Source organism: Seriola aureovittata, chromosome 8 (genome assembly GCF_021018895.1).
Source record: "Seriola aureovittata isolate HTS-2021-v1 ecotype China chromosome 8, ASM2101889v1, whole genome shotgun sequence".
Taxonomy (NCBI): Eukaryota; Metazoa; Chordata; class Actinopteri; order Carangiformes; family Carangidae; genus Seriola; species Seriola aureovittata.
Window position 1 is genome coordinate 3,243,476 of NC_079371.1, and position 25,770 is coordinate 3,269,245.

The following is a 25,770-nucleotide window of genomic DNA, read 5'->3' on the forward strand; positions in this document are numbered from 1 at the left end:
CTACTGATAGATTTCAGTAGCTGCTACTTGGTCAGAGAGCGGGACACTTCGAGTGCTGCTTGTCAAGGCCAGCGAATCATAAATCAAATCGTCAGTCTCACACTACCGCACTTTGCCATTCAAAAACACATGCAAACACTTTCCCATTTACCCACAGGAATTCACTGTGAAACATCTACATCATAAATGTTTCAGTATTTTTTACTTCACGGTGGAGAATGTACAGGTTTTTTTGATTTATGCCTGCCAAGGACTCGCAACACTGTCGAACACTCTCCATAATATTTCTTTTTTTTATTACACTATCTGGTTCTTTGACAAAATGTTCTAATGTAATAAAAGAGAATTGTTAAAGGAAGTGTTCAACAGTGTAAAGAGCCTGACAGGCATAAATCATTTCAGATTTTTAGACTCAGCTCCTGGACAAGAAAGATGCACAGGTATTTTGGTTGTTAGGAGTTAGAGACATTACTTCAGAATTATTCAAATAATATCTTGAATTATTGCATGATAACTACTAGTTCTGGCAGTTCTCTGCAACACGTACCCAAGCCACCGGCCTATTTAAAGTCATGTCATCTGTTAATGCTGCTGCTGCTTTAATCAGCTCCACCTGTAGGCTCTGAGGTGGAGCTGTGTTTATCATCACTGCCCAGTCTACCTCTGTTTAAGTAACTGATGCACCAAGTGATGAGGTCAGAGCCTAGATGCCCAAACATTAACCGCTCTGTAATCCCTTACAGCATGAATATAAAACACAGTGTGAGTGGTTGAAGATTCAAATGACTGCCTCAAAGATGCTGCTATTTTATAACTGTGAATAAAACTTTGTATTAAAAAGTTTCACAGAGCTGAGAGGAACTGCTGAGTCTAGTGATAATTGTCTGCGGGTTTCTCACTATATACGACGTCTGTCAGGACACACAGTCATTTGATCCATTGTTATAAAAAGAGAAGTCAGAGATGACTCCCAGGCAGCCTTTTGGTGAAAAAAAAAAAAGCCAACACAACAACTCTTCAAAGTCTGAAGCCTGCGCCACTGAAATTGAGCAGAAGCTACTGTAAAGATTATGATTTGTAAAAACCTGACAAAAACAATCAATTGTTTTCAGTTTACTTTCATTCTTTAGATCACCGTTACATGAATCCACATTTTGAATTTCCTACCGCACCGATTGTGCGCCTGCGATTCATCTGGATTCATCTGTATAACAATTATGGGAATTGTAACAAACGACACAAACAAACCAACCGCACTCAGAAACTAAGCTGAAGTAACAAAGACCGACGGGCAAAATAAAACCTGACGTACTGTTAAAATACGCAGGAGACTTCTGTGTTTCCCTGTTATTAAAAGGAAACAGTCAGATGGAAATTCACAGTTGGAAAATGACACCAGTAATGATGATCTATGCAAACAGTAAAGTGCAAATGCTCCTTGTCGCTCCCGGTGGTCGTCCAGGAAAAGTCCAGCGAGTCACCGTTTAAAAAACAAAACAAGACGTTTCTCTTTCACAAGCACTCACCTGTAGAGCCAGCAGCTTCTCACTGGGCTTAATGTGTCGCTGTATCTCACATGCCACCGGCTGAATGACTTTTATACCGTCTTCATAGAACACGTAGAACATGTTGCCAATGCCAAGACCTGCAGGAGAGTTTAAACAAAAAAAAAAAAGCTCTGTTACGCACCTGAAATAGCTCATGAACAGTGTGAACGTTCGCAACGGAAATAAGCCTACAACATTGTTATCTACTTCCAAAGCATCAAATCATTTAATCCCTCTCATCACAGTTCACTAACCCTATTACAAGAATTCAATTAACTCAGTTTAATGAATGCTATAGTGGAACAGAAGCCGTCTAGACGTACCTTCTTCTCGCCACAAAATGTTTGCCACTGTGAGGGAGGAAGAAAAAAAAGAGGAAAGCACAGTTGAAAATAAATGCAACAATCAATAGGATCCCCTTTGTGAGAGCTAACATCCAAACACTAACACTCCTATTGAGGCAAAGAGGAAAGCAGACCACATGAAAGTTTTATGGAAACTGTCTCTCTGACACCTACTGCAACAGACAATCGATGGAGCCCTCCGCTTGGAAATAATTTGATACCAAACACTGGAAAATGGAGTGCAGTCAACAAACTACAAGTACTGTAAAAGAGATTTTTTTTTTTTTTTTATGCTGTAACCCAAGTACGCCGATGTGAAATAAGTCTTAAAAATATCTATCTTAGACATCAGATCATCATCCATCAATATGAGTTTTATGGATAAGCTGCCTTTGACACCCATGAGTAGTCCACAGGTGTCAGGCTCAGATGATTCTCATAAGTCATTAGGAGGGATTAGTGTGTAGCTCCTTCAGCGGCAAAACCAGTTCTGGCTCCTATAAAAGGTAATTTCTCATTAAATTCACTTAGAGTTGACTAATGACATGAAATGAGGAATGAAAGCCACATAACACCCTGAGTGCTTTAATGGGCGACCTAAAACACAGGCCGGTTGGCACTCAGAGAAGAGACGCCATTATATGACTAAACACATGATGTGGTGAGAAGAAAAAAGGAATTTATTATACAGTTGTATCAGTTTCGGCACATCTGGGCAAATACGTGTTGGTTTTTGAAGTAGACGTAAATACAACCTGCAACAAACATTTAAAAACGAGCCTTTCTGCATGAGTTTGAAAAACACTCAGAACTTCATTAAGTGGTCAGGCTTTAATTGATTTGTTAGGATTTTTAAGACAGGTCAAGAAATGTCAGCTCATGACATTTTCAGAGCTGATAAATTCTTTAACCCCTTCAAAACTCGTGGTGACACTCATCCACCATGGGCTCCTCTAAGCTACTGACTGAGCATCTGAAAATGAAACAGATGCCTGAAAAGCACAAGAGGCTATAAAAACATATCGACGTGCTCCCATCTTGAAATTTCCTCTGACAGAAATGTCATTAAGAACCGGCAGTTACGGGGAACTGTGGAAGTCGAGACAAGATCTGGAGGGGCAAGAAAACTTTCAGATGAAGCGATAGGTCTGCTGGGCAGCAGCACCCGACACAGGGAGTGGTGGTGCGCTGGCGGTCCTGCAGGCAGTCAACAAAGTCACACTGAAATCCACCATGAACCAGCAAGGAAACAGGAGCTGAATCTGACAATCTGTGGGTAGATCTCTAACATGCTTTTCTTAGCTAATAACATCCAAGAACTCGAAGTGATCTGCAGGGAGATTGAGTGAAAATGCATAAATCAAGAAACAGAAAGACTCTTTTTTTTGTTGTTGTTGTAATTTTCAAATTGATAGAATAAGAAGTAACAGTGCATTAATATTTGAATGTTTGCTGTAGTAGTTGTATTTACTTCTTTTCACTTTAAAAATCAACAAATACGTAATTTGCCCAGAGGTGCCCCAGTGGTAAAGCTGCTTTCCATGCATATATCGGAGCAAATTCTACTACTCAATCAGTATTATCCTCCAACCCACCAGCAGCACTACGATCCTCTGACACTGGCTTTTTAACTGTGACCTTCTCTCTCATTGTTCATCTGTCCCCCAGTCTTCCCTCTGCTTCCATCCCATCTTCCATTTTCAGGCATTTTCAGTCTACAAACCAATCTCCAGACCAATTCACATCCGATTCTAATCTCACCTCTAATGCAATGCTCATTCTCGCAGCCTCTTGCTCGGGTGGACAGATGCAGAGAGAGAAAAGGGAGGAGACAAAGCCAAGTAGACACCACTGTGCCGTTAGTCAGCCTTAATCTTTCAAAAGTGCTTTGTCAAGTGTTTCCTGTGCACTCTTGCATACCCTTTAGCTCATTAAAAGTTGCACAAAAGGACTGGGGTCTAAAGATAGAGGGACAGGGAAGGAGGGAAGGAAGGAAAGGCAAGGACAAAACAAAAAGAAAAACAATACTATTTATTTGAGATGTGCCAAAAATGGAAAATGGAGAAAATGGAAAAGAGGAGTTGAGATGAGATCTTGTGTACCCCGGTCTTTTCCAATAGCCCACAGTATTGATGCTATTCATCACTTGGCAGAAAGACCGCGGCTGCTCTGCGCATACAAGGGGCCCATACATCAACTTCATCATCCATATAACAAAACAAGCTGGCTGCCACTGTAGGCGGTGAGTTCACTCTTTCTGGCCGTAATAACTGTTTCCACTGGGCTCCAAACATTGGGAACGCCACGCTTACCAACCAGCCTGGACTCTGCAGTTCCTACCCGTCAGCAAGGTTACATAAATTCAATTTGTTTACAAGAGCAAGCTGCTGCGACAGTCAGCCAAACAGCCCGTGGTGTTCACCATAGTGGCATGGCAGACGAGAGCGAATGCATAATATAGGTAGACTAATTGGGTCACAGTCGATGCAAATGCAAAATGTAACTCAGGATGAATGCCTTGGGTGTGCACGTTTTCACTGTTTTTTTTCTTCTTCCAGAGATTATCCAAGAAGTTTCCTGGAAATATTGACCCCTGCAGTGTGTTTAAGTCGTGCTTTAATTATAAAGCACTGCGCAAATACTTTATCACTAACAAACTGCAAGTGTTCACTGCTGCTGCCAGTTACGAGGAAGCACAACAGGAATGCTGAGCAAATCTTTCCCTCCTCTTCATCTGCATTGATACAAAAACAAATATCCTTTCGCTGTGGTGATTGATAACAAGCGGAGCAGGTACAACACATATCCATTACTGTAGCTGTGCCAGTAGGATTTTAGATGTACCTGCCAACACCCACTTACAGTACATCCAGGCCTGGATTAAGATGCCTCTGGACACCCCGCTTTGGGTCTCAGCCAGAGCCAGTACACCTGAAGATCAGCAGAAATTTATCTTTATCAGTGGCGCCTCTAATACTCACTTCAATTCTGCTTTCTGAATTGTCCCCTCTTCTTTTTAAACGTGTTTCCCTTTTCTCCAATATTTACTTGAATTGTACTACCTCGAATGCTGGTCTTGATTTTCTTTTATAGATTTTCTGTAAAGAAACTGCTGTTTGTTTTTCTAATCTGAATCAGATAATACTTATTTTCTTAAAAGGCCCTGAAAACTTTTAATAAGCTCTTTAAACTCTTAATAGGCTTCACACTATGAGCCAAGTGCTCCCACATGGCATGTTTGTCCGTCCTGACGGAGGAACCCTCCTCTGTTGCTCTCCCTGAGGTTTCCCTACAGGGACGTCCCATGTGAAGGTCTAAGGATAGAGGGTGTCGTACAGGCTGTGCAGGCCCTTAAAGCAGATTTCTGATTTGTGATACACCACATAACATCCAGTGGTAAAAACTCAGAAGCGCAAATCATTGTGATACCTTTATTTACCTCAACTCTAACGCACGGTGAAGTTTAGGGAGGAAAAGAGAAGGTCATCAAGTTGTAACTTTTAGAAGTTAAGCAGAACTAAATACATACTTTTCTTGTGTGATTTGCAAAACGTAAAAATGACGGTCGGGGGAAAGTCATGAAGGGTCATTTTAAAACTCTGAAATTCTTCATGTCTAATTCAAAGCGTCCTCCAACTGATGGTGTCTTGGTCTTTCTAGTGTTAAAGTGAATACTGATGAAAAAACATCAGTTTCAATGCTCTGTGCTCATTCTTTGGCTTATTACGCTGCACAGTCATGACTCACCTTGTGATCAAGTCCTTCAAGCTTTTAGATTTTAACCATTTGTTCAGCCAGAAAATTCTTGCAACATTTTGACATGTTTTTTACAGCTTATTTTGTCACTTTTAAGCAACGCTGGGCTTCAGGACACTTTAAAATCGAGGGTTAACCTCAAAAGAAAGTCCAAGACAGTAGTATTTACAGTCACATCGGGTAAGAAAGCTTTGAAAATAACAGGACTGACTGCACCAGAATTAGAGCTGGAAGCCTGTGGGGGACTGAAGGCTGTATCATCTCTTTAAAAGGAAAAGTATTCAAAAGACTTAATCCTCAGAGAAAAATCCTCGAGTTTCAAAAAAAGTACAACTTGCTGGAGAGAGCTTGAAACATCGAAGCTTAAAAAATAAAACTTGTTTGTGCCTCATCACAAACAAAAACTACTACTGGGAGACATGGAGAGATAAATATCTATTTGTGCAATGAATGTGAACCAGCTACAAACAGCTATAAACCTTTATCAGCTTTATAAAGGTTTTAAGGAAAGTCACTTATGGTGACTAATTTTAATCTAATGTAAAATAAATCACTGTAAAAGTTTAATTATAATTTGTTTTCCGGTTGTTTTTTGCGCTTTATGTTTTGCATTGATTATTTGATTAAAAAGATTAATATTCTAATCAGTAATAGTCCCCTTACATCAGTCTTTCACAGAATACGTCAACAGAAATATTCATAAACTGTCATGTTGTAACCACAGCTTAAAAGGCATTTAAACTTTCCACTGGATTTACAATATTCATTTCACAAAGCCTTCAGCATGAAACTCAGTCGACAGGCAGTAGGCTGCTGACACTGGGGATAGCGTCACTGCCTGGTTAGAGCTCCTTGTTGCTGACAGCGTGTCCAACACTGTGTGAAAGCCCGCTGTGATGGGAGGGACTCTGCTGATGGAAACATGGACGCTATTTTGGCACGAGCTGATCTCCTCTATTCAGAGGATATGAGGCAGACAGCACGGCGGACAGCGTTGAATAAAACAGCTTTGTGAAGACTTTGGTGTGAGGTAGTGGCTCTCATCCGTGTGGGGCCGAGGTCCGGGAGATTACAGGGCTTTGTTGCAACCAATCACTTCACCGGCCGATTTTCAATGATTAGGACCTTCCTCTGTGCCTCAATCTGTGAAATCAACCGGTGCAGAGTCTTTGATTGGAACAAAAGCTTATGAATTTATAGACAGCGAAAAGTGGTGGAGAGACAATGTAAAAGAATATGGAATAAAGACCACAGAGAATGTAGACGATCGAACTGGGTAAAGTAGAGAGCAGAGTATGAAGCTGAATCTTTAAAATAGAGACAATAAAAGGGTGATTAAAGGGGCAATAAAGGGGATCTATATCAATCAATCATCAATCACACTGATCCAAGAGTTATTTGCTAAGTTCCGAGACTTCAACACCTCCAGATATTACCTTACAAGTTATCTGGTGTCATATGTAGATGTTTTTAAAGAAAAGATGTCAGAAATGTCTCAAAATAAGTCTCAATATCTCTGACATTTTGAGTCAAGAACACGACAGCAGCCATATGTGTTGGAAACAGGTGAAAAAAAACAACTCACCCAATCCGCAGATGTGTCACGAAAGTTAGGATTCAATAGCTGACTCACGACTGAGTGGAGATGTTTCACTGTGTAAACTCGCTTCCCTGCCCACTGGAGTTTCAAGACTCCTGTGTGAGTCATGAAGCAGGGAGTCAAGTATGAAGCAGGAATGTGAACAGACATTAAGTCGAGGGACACACGGTCCTGATGCTTGCTGTCTATTGTTATGTTACATGTGCAGCTGGTTTACAAATCAAGCTCTAACGTCGGGTAGATTGACCAGAAGACGTGCTGAGTTCACACTTGGTTGGTGCAAATCAAGAGGGCTTACTGTATCTATGAGCTTTATAGAGGTTAAGATGCTAGAGAGACTGTGATCGAATCACCTGGACCAGCACTACCTGTGCCGTCGCAATACGGACACTAAAGTACTTGTTGGAGATTGAAGTGTGTGAGATAGAGGCTGAAGATTTCATCTGTAAGGATTCATCTGTTGCTGGCTGCGTCTTTGAAACCAGGTTTGCATAACAAGCTCTTCCTTAAGCTGCCTCCCCCAGCTTTTTGTCTCTGCCTTTGTTTAATCTTTTTAAAAGACGCCATCATTGTAAACAATGTGCATCCAATAATAAATTATTTTTTTTAAGCGACATTAACCTTAGCCAACCAGTCAACTGTTAACCCATTAAAATGTTCTGCAGCTATGAGCGCAGGGATATCTGATGCAACGCGATGCAGTCACTGATTTAAAAAAGCTCCACAGATCAAGGGTAAGTGTTACAGCACAGTGACAACAAACCAAATACCACGACAGCCGCCATGTTGTGTCCTCTATGCTAATTAACTCTAAAGGAGGAACCTAATAAGAATGAAATGGGTAACAGGGAAATCATGCACAAAGTAAGAACGAAAAGTAAAAATGGAAACGTTTTTTTTCCCTTCTTTCAGTGACACCGTCGTCCTCGTTTGAACTGTGGCTTAGCAGATCAGTGAATGGTTCTATAATTAAAAGTTCTTTATTTTGGTCCAGAAGGGCACTTCAGCTAAAAAGGGCAAAAGAGCAGCAGCTTGAGCCTCTATATCAACTGTACAGTACTCTGCAAGTCCCCGATATGAGGCATGAAGTGCAGCATAATGTGGAGACATAAAGTGGAGAGACGAAAGCAACAACGCTCGTTCTGAGCCTCGCAGATCCTCTGACACTGCAGAAATAATTGGCACATTGTGAAGGGCAGATATTTATGCCAGTTTAGCGGCAGACTGTCAGAGATGGATGGTGCTCTGCCTGCTGGTGACAGACTGTTAAAGAGATCTCAGAATAGTGACTGCTTGTGTTTTCCCAAACAACGAAGTGCATGTGTAAATTTGAGAGAAAAACTATTCACTCTGGTGTTGCCCCTGTTTTGACCTTCAAGCTCCTCTGTGGTGAATTCATCTAAAGAAGCTCTTTCATGCCTCACTCATCACATCATGTTTATAGTTCATCTCCTGCCCATACCTTATGCAGTCCTCTGACAACTGGCGTAGTTAGTTATTCAGCTCTCTCTCTTAGTTGAGTGTTTGAGTGAGAGGCCCAAGGCAGGTCATAAACATGACGATTTCACAGAAATGAGATCACTGCTTCCCCACAAAGTCAAACTTCTAAAACATTTCCATGTATAATCAGGACGTGTCATTTGAATCTGTGTCTGTTTCAGATCAGTGGTATTAGATCAAGGGGAGTCTGATACCACAACATGCCCACCAGCATCTCAACGTCTCTGGGATCACAGTATGAAGCTTTTGATTGAAAGCATCCTTGATTCTTACAGGCAATTGCCGCCCATTTTAATACCATGCAAAGCTCTTTCCTGAAACCGAAGACAATTAAGTGAGTGTCTGTGAACATCCAGTACTTATTGCTGAAGCTAGGAAATCAGAAGGACTAATGCTCGAACATGTACAGGAACAAAAGCTTCTTTTAGGTCGTAAGGACATCGGTTATATGTTGACAAAACAACGAGGTCCAAGTTAGCTCGGTTTGTTCAATTGTAGACATTTGAATTTCCATTTTCCTAAGCATGTTTTTACCCAAGTGGTGTTTAAGTTTTATTTTACATGGTTAATTTGGATAACATGCTTTGAAATAGCTAAACTTATTGAATTATTTTACACAGGTGTTTTTAGTGTAGATGTGGAGTTGGTACGGTTAAAGTCATATTTTTCTTCCATTCCATTATTTCTATCATATTTGTCCTGTCGTCGCTCCTGGAAACCAGAATGTCAAACCAGATGCCGTGCTGTAGATGTGTAATAAAAGTGAGTCTCCGGCCAGAACATGATGCCATATGGAGCTAATCTCGACTCACAGTCTCGATGTACTTAAGCCTGTGGTTTTGAGTGAGGAGTCTGACGTGTTTGTGATTTATCTGACATACACAGGATACACAGATGTTTTAGATGTATGATTTTAGATAATATTTTTACAGTCTTGTTTGGTTACAGCTCCCACTTACAGAAATGAGAACTGTCTACTGATTTGACAGTGGTTTACTGTCTTACTGATTTTTATTAAGTGTTTTTTTTTTTTTTTTTTTTTTTTTTTTTTCTTCCAGAGAGAATTTAGAGTTTTGACTGCTGGCCAAAATGTGTCCTTCAAATTTGAGGTTACTTCAGAACATCTGTTGTGCATGTCTACAGAAATTACAGTTACGTGATCACAAAAATTCAGTTAAGCACATAAACTTTAGAGGCATTATGACAGGATGTAATGCAAGGTCGGCAGCAGCAGACTCTGAACAAATGAAAGTTTACAAAGGAAACAGAAAGAGCTCGTCACGACTTGAGCTTTTATCTGCCTTTCTGCTATTTTCTAAACATTCACTTAATGGTATAACCTCCACATGTGTTGCCATTTTATTGAGTTTCTAAAGGAAGATATTCCAGTGTTGGCCAAGGATATACTTAGTGGAATTTAGTGGAACTTGTCATTTCTGTACTGGTACTGCAATGTACTGAGTCCAGCATTGGTTTCAAATACTACAGCCGATACTCGCCTTCACCGTCATTTTGCAAACACTTCCTGCGATAGCGTTACCTCCTCTGGACCTGCCTGAGCATGTGGCTGAACTGACGGGGGGCCGAGTGCGACTTTCTCCTATCGTGTGACTCACTCAACCCGGAGAGTGACGGTTGCTGTGAGGAGAGAGGCTTCACACGGGCGCCGCATTACAGCCCATGCTGGCGAAAAGCTCGTAGATGAAAGGTAGTCCCAGGTTTGATGTACTAGTAAGGGCTGGCTGGAGCGCTGACGAAGATGAATGGTGAAGGTCAGCGAGGGGCCACCGGTCACTGCGACTCAGAAAGGATGAGATACCGCGACACAAAGAAAGGTGGTTGGAAATGAAACAACTCATTTCAAGTGCACCGGCTGCATGCGGCACTTGCTTCTTTACTGATCCATCGCAGGTTAAAACGCAGGTTACCTTTGCTTCATTACGGGGAAGGAAGCTAATGGAAGCAAAGGACGAGGGGAGGGAAGATGGAAAAAGCAAAACTTTGTAGACCGAAGACAGAAACGTCCGTACTTCAGAAGAAAATGTACTTAAAAGTATTTTGAAGATTTTCCAATGCCGTGTCGTCACGGAAATTGTTGCTGATGAGTGCTTTCAGGGCAGAGGCAGACATTAATTAACGAGCAACCTTGAACAAAATCAGCTTTCTTCAATCTGCTTTTTTGGGGCAGTTTGTTCATGTTACCATGACACTGAAGGAGCATTTTACTTGGTTTTTCATTTAGCGATCAACAATGAAATTTTCTGGAAACCAGAAAAATTAAATTAAATGAAATATAGAAAACACTTAACTCGACTTGCACTGTTTTTATTTTTCCACTTTTAATTATTCCTTATTCTTACACCTATTGTGTAATTTATTTGTGATCTTGAATATTGTATGTTGCCTTTTTTCTTTTTGTGTGGAGAGATTGTTCTCGTTGTGTGTGGAAAGATTCGTTCTGTGTGGTATGTTATTCTGTTTGCTTGTTGTGTGTTAAAAAAAGATGAAGAAAAAAAAGAAAACAGATAACAAATTTGAACCCGAAGGATTTGAAGTGCTTAAAAAAAACAAAAATGTTTAATGGATAAGTGCATTTACATGAAATCGTTTTTAAATCAAGCAGAATTTATATGTTTGAATTCATGAGAATAAAGAAAACTATATTAACTTTGGAGAAAATATGCACAGATAATTTCAGTGTGATATTCACAGAATATCTGAATGTTTTGAGGGGAAGCAGTGACTGGCTGTGCCAGCGCCTCGGATCATGTGAGCGTGGAGCGCCACAGTGTGCATAAACTCGCGGATGGGGACTTTGCTGTTGAAGCAAAACACCCAGCAACTTTCAACTAAATCAACAGCAAGATCATCTATTTGCACTTGACATAATTTGCTATATTATTAATATTTTTGTAATTACAGCTGCTTGTTAAAAATATTAATATCCATTAACAGGAAAAGAATCACTGGAGTAAAAACAGCTGCAGTGAACACTAACACTTGTTGTGCCTGATTAAGTGTGCTTTGTTAACCCTGAACATCACAATACACACACAAGCAGCTCAGACTCCCGGTCGCTCTGTTTTGGCCTCGAACACTGACGTATCGACAACAGCTGGCAGCTTTCCTGGAAAATATCACCCAGCTGCCCCTTTACTGGGGAGCCCAATAAGAATATCTGTCCATCTGCAGTGGCTAATCAAATGCCAAGACAATGCAAATGACAAGAGGGTCAAAACTCAAACCTGCAGCCTTCTCACAGATTTAATGAGTTCTGTGTTTGTTTCACCTCCGTACACGAGCCACAAACAAGGCTGGACTTTCTTATTTTAGTTTGTCTCCTTTACATTCAGATGTAAACTGGAAACTGGAAACAGTGAATCTAGTTGTTTCATCTTCTGAAGGTCAATTGATCGAAGCTTTCTCTTGCAATCATTGATTAAAGCAGATTGTTGAAAGCTGTTCATAGTCCTTTTTAAACGATGGACCTGTGTGAGGAAGACTTTAAACTACTGTAGTACTTAAGAAATAAATCTGACTTGACATTTTGTGAATATTAAACTAATTACACTCGTAAAGCTGAACAATTTCCATGTCTGTCTCTTCTCAGGACTCATTACTTCTATATTAAGAAGACAGAGTGCTGCGAATGTATGAGACATGTCTGTTTTCTTTGTACTGACCTGTACGGTTCTAGCTGAACGGGTTACCAAATTCATTCTTTGTTATTGTTAATTTATAATCCTAATTATCTATATTTAACATAATTACAGAAAGTAGATGAGGTAAAACTTCCAGAAAAATGATTCTGAAATAACTTATAGTTACAAAAAGTTGCAGAGTTGAATAATTTTAGATTCGATGTCAATTAGCAACATTTTTCAGCCAGAAAATCAGCTCTTTGATATGTAAGATTTCAAAGCGACATGAGACAACAGATTTCAAAAGAGACTAAATCACCTGCGATCAAATCTTCATTTGCATCAGCCCAAAAAAAAAAAAACAAGGGAAACAATCTGGGAAATCATGGCAACCTACTCTCAACACAAAACTGACAAAAAGAACCAGCAGTTATTCAGCTGAATCTGACTGACAGTGTTGGGCGATACGTTAACCTTTTCAGACTGGCTGGCGATATGTTCATGTAGGTGTGTGAGCTAGTCTGCACCTTCTTCACATTTTTATGATGAAATCAAAAGACCTCATTTGTGTCCCCTCATTAATCTACAAGCAATATCCCATGATGAAAAAGTGAAAACAAATTTATTAAAAAGGAAGAACTGAAATATCACATTGACGCAAGTATTCAGTCTTTGCTATGACACACTATGAATTTAGCTCAGGTGCCTCCCATTTCTCTTGATCATCATGAGATGACAACCAATTCAAGTGTCCTGTCTGGTTTCCTCCAGACATGACATTTAGAATTGAGGCCAAACAGTTCAATCTTGGTTTCATCAGACCAGAGAATCTTATTTCTCACAGCCTCGCAGTCCTTTAGCTGCTTTTTTGTTTTGCAAACTTTCACAGAGATAAGGCTTCGTCTGGCCACTCAGCCACAGAGCTCAGATCAGTGGAGTGCTGCAGTGAAGGTTTCTCATCTCCACACAGGATCTCTGGGGTTCAACCAGAGTGACCATCAGGTTCTTGGTCACCTCTCTTCTCCCCGATCGCTCGGTTTGTTCCAGCTCCAGGAAGAGTCCCGGTTGTTCCAAGGTTATTCCATTTAAGTATTACAGAGACCACTGTGCTCTTGGGAACCTTCAATGCATCAGAAATGTTTTTGTATCCTTCCCCTGATCTGAGCCTCGACACAATCCTGTCTCTGAGCTCTGCAGGCAGTTCCTTCCTCCTCATGGTTTCTGCTCTGATCTGCATCGTCAGCTGTGAGACCTTACACAGACAGGTGTGTGTCTTTCCACATCACGTCCAATCAGCTGAATTCACCACAGGTGGACTCCAGTCAAGGTGTAGAAAAATCTCAAAGACGATCCAGAGAAATGTCATAAAATACTTACGTAAATTTGATATTTCAGTTTTTCCTTTTTAATGAATTCGCAATTTCCAAAAGTCTGTTTTCACGTTCTCATAATGGGATACTGAGCGTAGATTAATGAGGGTGAAATGAGTTGTTTTGATTTTGGCTTGAGGCTGCAACACAACAAAATACAACAATCGTGTTCTTCATGAGTCATTTACATTATTTTAATTATCCCGTGTATCTCGTGGGTAACACTTTAAGTCGCCCTGTTTAGTATCTATAAGCACTATACAAACATTTAGCTACAATTTAGTTGAAAGCTGGTACATCTCAAGTTTTTAATAATGTTTAGTATTTATCAGCAATTATTTTTATTTTCAGGGTTGGCGTGGCCTCTGGTGGTGGGGCCCAGTGTGATATCTTCTCATGGGGCCCCTGACTATAGTTACAACTACAGCTGTTTGAGGAAATTATTAAGATTTTAAAGAAAAAATCAATGAAATTATATATTCATGAGTTGTTTTAAAGTCTTCAGTAGGAACAAATGGGCTTGGGGCTGTGTGCCAAACACCGACTGGCAAAGTTGGAAAGCACTGAAAGACAGACTAAAACACTTTTATGTTTATAGCTGAAATGATTGGTCAATTCATTGATCGGTTGATCAAGAGGAAATTATTCAGCAACTATTTTGATAACTGATTCATCTTAAGATGTCAGCAAGGCATTCGTCAAGCAAAAGAAGATCTTTTTGGTTCCAGCTTCTCCAGTGTGATTATCTGCTGCTTTTGCCCATTTTATATCTTTGTACACACACACACACACACACACACACACACACACACACACACACACACACACACACATATATATATATAACATATGTTTGGGTTCTGGACTTTTGGCAGGAAAAAAAAAAGCACATTTGAAGATGTAACCTTGAGCTCTGAGAAAGCATACTGGACATTTCTCACAAATGTTCTCACATTTTAAAGTTTAAAATAAGTAATCAAAACTCTGCATAAAACTTGCACTTTAAGACTCCCTGCTGAACTAAATGCCTTGTCAGGATGTATATTCTTAGGAGCGAGGGGTAAAGGTTTCAGCGTTTCAGGCCTGCAGGCGGTGTGAGCTAATACCCTACATTAGCCTCAGGCTCACAGAGTTTGCCAATCCTTGGAAAACAGAGTCGGCTTCCATTTACTTACTCTACTAGTTTCTGAATGAAGGGGATATTCTCATTGGAAAACTACAGTGGGTCAAGTTTACAGTAAGTAAGATATTCAGACCAGGCTACGACAGTGTAGTAAAGACTGTTTCTTCTCTCGTTCCCTTTCGTGGTGCAGCAGCGTCTGGCTGTCTGCTGACATCCCTTTGAACTCCTGTCCTGTGGGGTTGCTCACTCCAAAAAAGGTTTCTGCAATATCCAACTCCTATCTCCATTTTTGGCCCATGGTAGAGCATCAAAAGCTTCAAAGCACACGAGTGACTTCTGACCTCGCAGAGCATGATCCTCTAATGTGTGACAGGCTGGGCGGAGGGAAGTGTCGTACTGCGGGAACGACATCTAAAGACGTCGGGGCAGAGTACATGTGAGGTGTGTGACTCGACTGCAGAGTTGCTGTGCGTGCGCTCTTTGAGAACCCTAATTACCCGAAGGAAAATACAACACACCAACAACTGGTCTTGAACCCCAAAGACAGATTCTGACATTTCAGAGAAGGTCAAAGTTAATTACCGTGTGAGACTCTTGTTCAATGGGAGGGAACAAGAGGAGATTGTTTGTGTCGAAAAATTGCTTCTAAATTTGAATAAGAAGGTTACTTGTGTCACAACCCTGATGTTACAAAGTTACATATTGACTAGCGATGGCTAATGTCAAATACGGCCTTAATCAATGAATACCCGCGCCACAAAGATCACCGAGGTGGAGCACGACAGTGAGGAAAGTGCTGAACTATTAATCAACTGAAAATTTTATAGACAACTATTTTACCAATCAATTAACATCTTCCATTTATTAAACAAAAATGTCAGTTTCACTATGAAACTCAAGGATAAGCTCTTTTTCTCTGATTTATTTAAGTTAAACACTGTATATCTTTGGGCTTTGGACTGTTTATAAGACAAACCAAGTGTTCTGAGATCACAGGGGATATTTTGGATTTTTTTTTTAATGATGACGAATGTCAATCATATTTGCCAGATCCCAAGATGACATCTTCATCAAATGTCTTTATTCGTTGGATTAACGGCCCAAAACGAAATTATAATCACATTTGTGATGATATAAAACAGAGAAAAGCAGAAACGCCTTCTCACTTCCGAGGCAAGAAACACTGAATGTTTGGGATTTTTGCGATTCATCGATTACCAAAATTGCTGAAAACTTTCAAAATAAATCTTTGCTGCAGCCTAGTGTATCCCAGCACAGAAAAAGAGCTTCAGAGTGGATGAAAGGAGGCAAGACGAGTTATTCCTGCTTCCACGCCAGGAGATGATAGAGAGTAAAGACAGTATCACCATTACTTCCCTCGCAGAGGCTCCATCATTGCATCACAGGATATAAACTATTAAGAACTGACGGGATAAATTATTAAGAGCTCCATTTGCATGGCCCCATGAATAAAAGCCGAGACCGACAGCATGACTTATACATACACGTTTTGCGTGCAGAGTCCTCCACAAATAGCGAGGAGATGTCCTCGTCCACACCGGCCTCATTTTTGGCGATGCAGGTGTAGGCGCCGGTGTCCTCAAAGTGCACGTTGCTGATGTGCACCTCACTTCCATTAGCTTTGGGGAACAACAGAGAGAAACAGACAAGAAAAGACGGTTTGCCTTCCAGAATGAGATAAAAGGCGACTTCCTCTGCCACCGTTACTCTTGTTACGTAACATTTCTCTAATATGTTGGAAGGATTGGTGAGAGGTTTGTTTCAGGGAGAATTCAAAAAGGTAGGAGTTCAAAGCAAGAACGTGGCACAGGCCTGCCACATGCTGCGTTTCTGATTTCGTGTTTCTGTGTACAACCTCTAAAGAAACGAATCTGTCGTTTCTTGAAAGAACTGCAAAACTTTAAACTGCGAATATTTGACATTGAGGCTGAAGAATGAACACAATTTATCAAGATACAGACATTAAGAACCGCTTGATGACCTAGATGTACTCATACCACAATTTACAACCGACCTCTTTAAACTGAAGATAGCAACAACATCAAAACAACATCTATTCAGAAAGTCAAGCTACCCACAATTAGCTCCAAGGTCAGTATCTTTCAATGGCGTAATTAAACAGGACAAAGGTCTCAGAAGTGAACCGACATGAAAGAGGAAATATGCTGAACATTTACTGTTACTGAAGATCATTCATCTTCATACAGATCTAAGGTTGTGTTGCCCAGTCCTATGTTATACATATAAAGTTAATCACTGTAAGCAGTATCAGTAGGAGTACACAGTAATTGTGGTCATATAGTAGCAGTAATAGTGAAATTTATGTCGGTGGTAGAAGCAGTTGTAGCAGTAAAAGTGTTAGTAACAGCAGTAGTAAAATAATAATGGAAGCAGTAGTAGTGGCAATAAAAGTATCGAAGTGTAGATGCAGTGAGCAGTAAACTCGACTCCTCTGTACCTTGCAGGGTGAGCTGTTTGGACAGTTTGGTGGTGATGTCCATGCCGTTCTTCAGCCAGGCCAGCTGGGGGCTGGGAATACCCTCAGCGTGGCAGCGCAGGCTGGCAGTGACGCCTGGCTCTCTGGCTTGGCTCTCCGGGTAAACTCGGATGACGGGAGGAACTGGAAATATGGAGAAAAAGAGGAGAGGGAGACGAGTGAGATGGAGAAATGAATAAGAAGTGCGAGATCTTACACCGTTGTTTACATTAGTATCACCTGAGGAGTGAGGCAACCTTATTAAACGAGAAGTTTTAGAGAGGATGCCAAGTCCTGAACTTATGGCTCTGCATTAGCATACAGCATCAATAGGATCAAGTATATTTTCAGCATAGCTGAATGTCTTTGGATAAGGTTAACACGCTCTTTGAAGCCAAACAAATCAGATAGATAAATAAGGGAGAGAACCTCTGTTCGAACGTTATTGATTTTGCTCGGTAGTCATTGATTTTATGCAACCTTTTGTCAGGAAGGAGATGAGAGGATAGAAGCAGAGAAAACAAAATGTGTGAAGAAAGAAAAGGCACAAACTAAATGTCACTCTCTTCTGCAAACTGTTCCAAGAGCTGACGTTACACATTTCTTCCCATTGTGCCACTGTCATTCTGGAGTTTTGCTACTTTACTCTACCCTGAAGCAAAGATAAACAACAAAAACTCTCCTCCATACTGTACTTCCAAGAACATAAATCAACATAAATCAATAAAGCACACAAATACATTAATAATATGTATTTATGCATTGGCTGAGAATATGCCACAAGTTTTGCTCTATACCCCGGGGGCTAACTTGTTAGAGTCTTGCTCCACAACACATGGAAAATATCAAAAGAATGAATTTGAATAATCCTTTAAAAGGAAGAAGCCTTTTCTGAACAGTGTGACAATGATAAGACCTTTCAAAAGGATAGTAGAATATCTGAGGAGACTGTCCCCCTGAAACGGTGACTGAAACTTGGACATTGACATTGACAATGAACTGTTTACAGAGCGACCGTAAAAAAGCAGCATCATTCATTCCACAACAGCCTGTCACATATAAGGATGACAACCTGGCAGTGGTTTAAGTAGGGACATCAAATCTCTCTATCCTGCCATCATGTTTTCAGCAATCCCTCATGGCCTCCATGGCCCAAATCAGTGTCCTCTTTTTTTTTTTCTCTCTCTCCTTTCTGAAACAGACTTCAGAGACATGAGCGCAGGGTCGAAGTGAGAGACTTGGCAGAAGGAGAGAAGGCAGACGTGCTGTAGAGACCATTTCCTGTGGGCACCGGGTTAGAGGAAGTACTCAGCCAGGTGAGTGAAAGGACTGAAGATTTGCTGCCACAGCCATCTGGTAACCACGGCACTCCCGGGTTTTGGAGCTCACGTCAATCTGACTGCCAACACGCCGTCCACAGTGGGCCGCCAAGGGCTCTTATGGCACCCAGGTTACTCTACCAATCACAGTCACAGAGACACTACAGTTACACCGATGCCCCTCAGCAGTAACGAGGCTGACTGAACAGAACCCATGGAGTCAATTATTTATTCCTACCTTTTGAGAGAAGATTGTTACTCACACTTACTTTCCTCACATGTGCCCATACGAGCAAACAAAAGCTCTGACCTCATTCCTTTGTGTGTGCAGCTCATGTTCCTTCTCTAGTTTTCCTTCCCTTCATCCGTCTTTGTAACACATGTTTACTGTAAATCCTTTTGTGTCAGCATTCTTCTGCAAATAAAGGTTGTTTGAATCTAAAGCTGCTTCTGTAAATCAGTCTCCCTGAATGCAGAGACAACAGAAGCAGCGATCTCGATACATATTTTACTTTAAAGCAACGTGTAATTATTATGATTCGTGTGTCTTACGTGTTTTGTGCGTATGAACGCTACATCCTGGTTTCAGAGATCTGAAACTAGGACGCGACAGATCCTGGTTTTGAGAAACCTGGAGGTGGATCCAGGTTTTTAAAACATTCTCGGCCATGTTTGCAGGTGCGTCCGCGATGTAAGTTACGAAGCAGTAAGTCAGTAAAACAGGTGATAAAATATATAATTATAATCTAATTATTTTAAAGCTAGCACCCCTCTATCCAAACGGCTAACTGTCTTCCCTTATTATTAATATTGATTATTATTGATATTATTATTATTATGTGTTATATTGTTGATTAAACTGGATAGTTGGAATATCATTATCAGTTTCCCAGGGTGCAAAATTATTATTTTTTATAAGGGATAGAAATTTGACATTCAAACTTTAATTAGCTATTACAAACAACAGCCAATCGTGAAATGCCAAACAAGAATTATTCTTATTCATTGTTCCAACGGAAAAAAAATTGCAATTAATATTAAGATTAATTTATTTAAAAAGAAAAGAGTAAAAAACAAACAAAAAAAGGTCACATACGTCACATATTATGCAGAATGTAACTTTTGGCATTAAATGAGGCAGAATTAATTTAGCAGACATTTGAAGAGAGTTTGGTCTGACATTGTTTTGTGCCATTAAAGGAACATAAAACCTGGTAAATGTCCCATGCTTTGGGATTTCACATTTCCTTTTATTCATAGACTTCAAGATGTTTAATGAGGACTTCAAAGTTCACGACTAGACAAAACAGTTTTATAACACCGCAGAGAAAAGTTGTAGCAGTGTGAACTCCCCCGTCTACGCTAATCTACATAATGAAATTAAATGAAAGTCTGATACTGGTAAGACAGAGAAGTAGAGGTGAGCCAATTGGTAGAGAAATTAATTAGTCAACTGACCAGAGAATTAACAACTACTTTCGTAAACAATTAAATATTTTTGTTATATTTCTAGCAAAAATAAAACTTGGTTCATGCTTCTAAAATGTGAATTTGCTGCTTTCCTTTGTCTCACATAACAATTAAGTGAATAAGAAAAATAATTATATTCAGAAGAAGAACCAAGCGATTTGAGGAGTTCACCTAAGACTCCAGCAAAATTGAAAATCTTCTGGCATTTTATAGGCAAAACAATAAATCAAGAAAATAATATGCAGATTAATCAATTATGAAAACAATCGAGTTGCGGCCCTACAGAGAATTAATTGTGCCGTTTCTCTAGTCTTCCATTACTGACGATTAAATGAAGAAGCTCAGCTCAGCAGAGTGGTAAATGCAGCAGGGTCCATGCAGCCCGATTCATCCTCCGCCTCGGCCAGTTCAGAAATTATAGATTTTCTGGATGTCAGACACAAACACTGCACTGATGCAGAAAATCAGAAACCTGGATAATTAAGATCATGTACACAAGACACGGAGCTGAGTAGCCAGGTGTCTTTACGAAACAAGGCACGCTCCGTTCTGATCCTTTGTGTCCTCTGATCCTTGTGCTGTAAAGTCACGGCAAATCAACAGCTTAATTCTAAAATATTACGTGATCGGATGAAACTTCTCACCGTGCCGTGGAGATATCTGGGCCATATTGAGGACTAAAGAGATGAACGGTCAATTTGTCTACTTTGATATCTCTCAGACTGAACGGCAGGATGTGTTTGTTTGCGGTGTTGCGGGAAGATTTCGAGGTCAAGGCAGACAGGGCATGTAACTTTGTTCCTGGCACAAAAAAAAAAAAGAAAACCACAGCAGCCTTTTAATCAACAGCCTTTACACTGCGAGCATGGACAGGCCGCGGTTCCGCTTGAACACCTCATTAATAAAACCTCTCAGGAAATCTCACAAAGTTACATTAATTAGTGCGTTGAAATTAAAATTTAGGATGGATCCACAAGACTTATTCAAGGAGAAAATAGTCGTACTGCGACAGTGGTCAGTGAGAGTGACATTTGGATGAGATCAACGCTGTTGTAAAAAAAGAGTGGTGGTTATCTGAGTAACCGTAGCCTCTCCGTCGGCTCCGGGAAGATCCACAGTTTTTCTCAGAAATGCCAGAAATAAAGCAGCTCATCTGACACCAACAATCATGCCACGGTCAAAGTCACTGAGATCACATTTACTTCCCACTCTGATGCTTGATGTGAACATTAACTGAAGCCCCTGACTTGTATCTGCAGGATTTTCAGCATTGAACTTCTGCCACACGATTGGTTGACTGGATAATTGCATGAATAAACAGGCGTACAGGTGATAAAGTGCTCAGTGTAGGGTCACCCAACATTCAAGGACTTGACGTAAAAGTAATTATGTATTCAACAGTTTTTCTCTGTGGAGGATAACAGTGTAAGAGAAAACAGAACAATTATCTGAATGTAAATCCACCAGGTGCTTCCCAGAGGGTTGGTGCTGGTTTAATACACTAATCCACCAGTTAAGACTGATTTTCTTTGAGATGGTAAAATGGAATTTCACCTTTAGGCTGCAGTTTGTTTTAATAACTCAATTTTATATATGTATTTTTTTTGTTTTAGTATATTTTTGTGCGATCAAAAGAAGCTATTTCTTTTATAGCTTTCAAAATCTACTTGAAAAGCAGGGCGGAGGTTGTCCTCTCATGATCAGGATAGTGTTTTGTTAGGGCTGATACAGTATATATAGAAATATCTTCTGATGCTACTGAGACTGAAGTCAGATCCAATTCCATACACTTTTTGGGGTAAATTGCTCGTGTGATTTGAGAAGCTGGAACTGGTTGACACTTTGTGTTTGAAGATCTCTGCCTGTGATCCAATCAGAGCCTCTAACAGCTCCACAGAAGTCAGATAGGTTACAGTTAAAGTGTAGGTGCAGTGTGTAGAGGTGTAATTACAGAGTAGGTAAGTACAGGTCTAATCAGTGCTGAGAATGGGCGTGTGCTGCTCAGGCAGAGCACAAGTTGAAGTTAAGCCCTCTGTAGGTTTCATGGACCTAATTCAACCAAACATCTGTGATGGGAGGGGCACAGTCGCTGCCAAAACTTTAATAACCCCAGCCTAGTTTCCTCAAACATCCAAGTCAGGTTTCCATGCAGGTATTCATCCTAGATCAGCACGGCATGACTACATAACAGACCCCTCCACATTTCACACATGTCATTGTGTTGTGGATTTATTCCTCTGATTGATCTGAAAATGACTAACTGCTCCTTGCAACCAGCACTTCAGCTAACCTGTCGATTTAAAATGGTATCGGAGGCTTAACTGTTAAAATGAGGAAAGAAACTGCAGGTTTTTTCTGAACACTTTAGGATTTCTTCATCACGTTTGCTTAAAAGGTTGAGATACAGAAATTATTGGCCCTGATTTTGAGTTTACAGTTTTCTCCATTGCTACACGTGTTTTTTTTTTTTATATAAACTGGGCATTCTGGGTAAATAGAGTGATGTTTAAAGTGAATCTTCACAAAGGGACAATGCGACCTCACAGCTCCTTACACCATAATACACAATTCTCTTTGGCGGGAGGAGAATACCATCCTCACTCAATGCTGAGATTTGTAGCTTTAATTTCTCCCGTTGAACAACGGAGCATTAACGTCTCGACTCATTCCTCATTCCTAAGCCTGAAAAGCTATTTAAAACGCTGTGTCACCACAGTTTGCATTGTATTACATCTTATAGATTTTTCTGCCAGGTATCCTCTCTGAATATCTGGTTTACCGATCTGTACTGTGGAAAACGTGGCTGCTGTCTGTCAGTTACAGGCCACTGCTGTTACTCTGGGGACGTGGGGGGGTGGGGGGGGGCGGGGCTGTTAGAGACTTGTGCAGGAAGAACCAAGTTTATCAAAGTTTCTGCAATTCCCTCTCACTGCCTGTAGAGCTCATTAAAGGTCATTCCTTAGTTAAAGGCCCATTATCCGAGTAAAAACCTGTGTCAGTGAATTCCCTGTGTGACTGTGGATGTGGGTGAAAGTGTTTCCTGCGCTGCTGTTGATTGTCCATCAATGACTTAATCTACTTCATTAGACGACTGTGGAGAAAACAAAAAAAAAAAACGGTTTGGCAGGATTTGGATGAGCACAAATCAAAATGTGGCAATTTGGCATTTAAAATACTTTAAGTACTTAATTTATGTATTTAAGTTCAAAACAAATTCAGCTGATATTATCAGGAGATCTGGGATAATCGTCGTTAATTTAGGATAAGCACTGTTTGCGACTAACAGCAATTAGCTACACAGCAAGTGTTTTTTATGTGAGCTACATTAATGGATGAAACCATTAAACCAAAATTAGTATAATTATAGACAGCGTTTGTGACTAACATGAGAGTAGCTTGTGCGCAAGTGTCATTGATACTGATATGATACTGATATTTGAAACCAGGAGATCCCTGATACCTGGGAATACAGTGATACCTGATGCTGCTCTTTACAGCGGAGTCACTGCAAAAGAGCCAGAACAAACAAACAACCCGGAAACATGAGACACAATTCCTCCTATTTATAAGTTTAATACATGATAAAGTTAAAGTGGCAGTGAAACACAAGTCGGAGCGTCTTTATCTTCAGTAATGAGATGGTTTCATGAGGGATGTGGAACAGGTAGGTGGGTTTAGTTACGAGAGGGATTAAAATCAAATCCTTAAGATTTGATCAATCAACAAAGGGATGAAGGAGAATTAACAAATAAGACCTCAACCTCGTTCTTGGAAATACAAAGGAAATCCACACACAAACCCCCCGTCTATGATATTGATCTTCTAGTTACAACAACCCACAAGCAAGTGCTCAAATGTGTTTTTTGTGTGTGTGTGTGTGTGTGTGTTGAAACAGGATTAGCTTGTCACAACAAATAACTTCTGATTAGATAAATTCATGAACATGCCCCTAAGTGGAAGATTGGGATTTTGATATAAAAACATGTTAAATTTGTTTTCCACGTATCCAGCCTAAACCAAGAAAGTACTGACAAGTGACTGGGCTCAAGACAAATTCACCCAAGGGACAATATAGTACGCCTTGATCTTGATCCACCAAGAGAACGATTAATTAACACAGGACACATCATCAACACAAACTAATTAAGAATCACCCACATCAAAACACCTCTGTACAACAATAATAATCAGATGGCTCAAGTAAAAATGTCATTGAAAATATCATTATAAATGTGAGTCTGACCTTCCTGACTTACATAAAACCCTGTCATTTAACAGCTGGATGTTTAAAGTACGGCTGGTTCACAAATGGCAAAGAAAAGCAGTGCTGACGGTAATTATAACTTGAGTGTATCAATTAGGGTCCAGTATTTTGCTTAAAGACATCAAGAAATGTTATGTCTTCTTTCGCAGTGAAAACATGCGCCTTTTACCAGCTCCCCAAATGCCTTATTAGCTACAGAGACCTTCAAAACTCTTCTTTTCAGACCAAACAGGAAAATTGTTTGTATTCTGCCTTTTGAAAATGCCTCACTTTCACACTCCAGCGGTATCCATGTGCAAACCCAATTCCTACGTGCAAATCATTGCAATTTCTTTAGCCCGGACAGTGGTGTAAATGAAAGGAGGACGCCGGTCGGTGATATTTTTCTACTCAAAACTCGATTCAGACAAGATGTGAAAGAAGTTGCATTCTGATGTGTTTCTGAGAGTGTCAGGAGAGTCACTGCCAGGAGAATGCGACACAGCAGGGCTGACAGCTCCATCATAAAGCTCCCCAGCCAGTCGTCAATCACTCAGCAAGCCTCCCGTCGGCCACGGTGCTCTAGAAGATGAGCAGGCGTGCGCACACACACACACACACACACACACACACACACACACACACACAAACACAAACACCATGGCAGGAGACCACTTCGCCATCACACCACTGGGAGATTTCCAACTATGCCTGGCACACTTGTTACAACTCTTCAATCAAATTGAACTCTATGGATGTTGCTTAAAAAGAAGAAAGAAAATGGTCGTCATAACCATTGGCTTGTGAGACGTGACCAGGTGCTGTGGCCTCTCTATCACACGTATACAAACACAGACTCGTAAACACAGACACACGCCACAACAAATATGCACACAGGCTTCCTTTCTCTTTGTTGTGATGCCTCCCATGGAGACGTGGCGACAAATCCAGCGTTTTGTCCAGGGCACGAATCCAACACATTACATGTACATCACATAGCTGGTGAAAATGTATTTTTCAGGGATGAAACTAAAGTAAAACAGTAAAACTGATGGAGCTGTTTTAAGACGCATAATGGGAATTCTGCTGCGTTTTCTTCATCTTGCACAGGTTGGGTTCAATCTCATATGATTTATTATTTACCACAAGGAATCTAAATAAAACCATTAAAATTAAAGACATCTAGTCCATGTTGACTAAAACAATAGAGAGCAAAGAAAAAGACACTATTTTCTGAGTAATTGCTGTATATAGATAAAACCAGGGCTATGCTATTATTCTTTGAGTTTCTTCAATTATCAATATACTTATAAAGAGCAAGAGAGATGCTCTGATTTGCCTTTTCATTTCCAGTGATTTG

The 25,770-nt window shown here is 40.3% G+C and overlaps 1 protein-coding gene across 4 annotated transcripts in view; it reads right to left on the reverse strand.

The window, feature by feature from the left end:
* The window catches only part of fstl5 (follistatin-like 5), a 165,936-nt gene that overhangs the window by 26,065 nt on the left and 114,101 nt on the right, over positions 1-25,770 (reverse strand). For all 4 annotated transcript variants that reach the window (XM_056382850.1, XM_056382851.1, XM_056382848.1 and 1 more), the window contains 4 exons: positions 17,361-17,522; positions 16,387-16,521; positions 1,871-1,897; positions 1,527-1,645 (listed from right to left, as the gene is read on the reverse strand). In XM_056382850.1, coding sequence (XP_056238825.1) covers positions 1,527-1,645; positions 1,871-1,897; positions 16,387-16,521; positions 17,361-17,522 — 443 coding nt within the window. The remainder of the gene's footprint in view (positions 1-1,526; positions 1,646-1,870; positions 1,898-16,386; positions 16,522-17,360; positions 17,523-25,770) is intronic.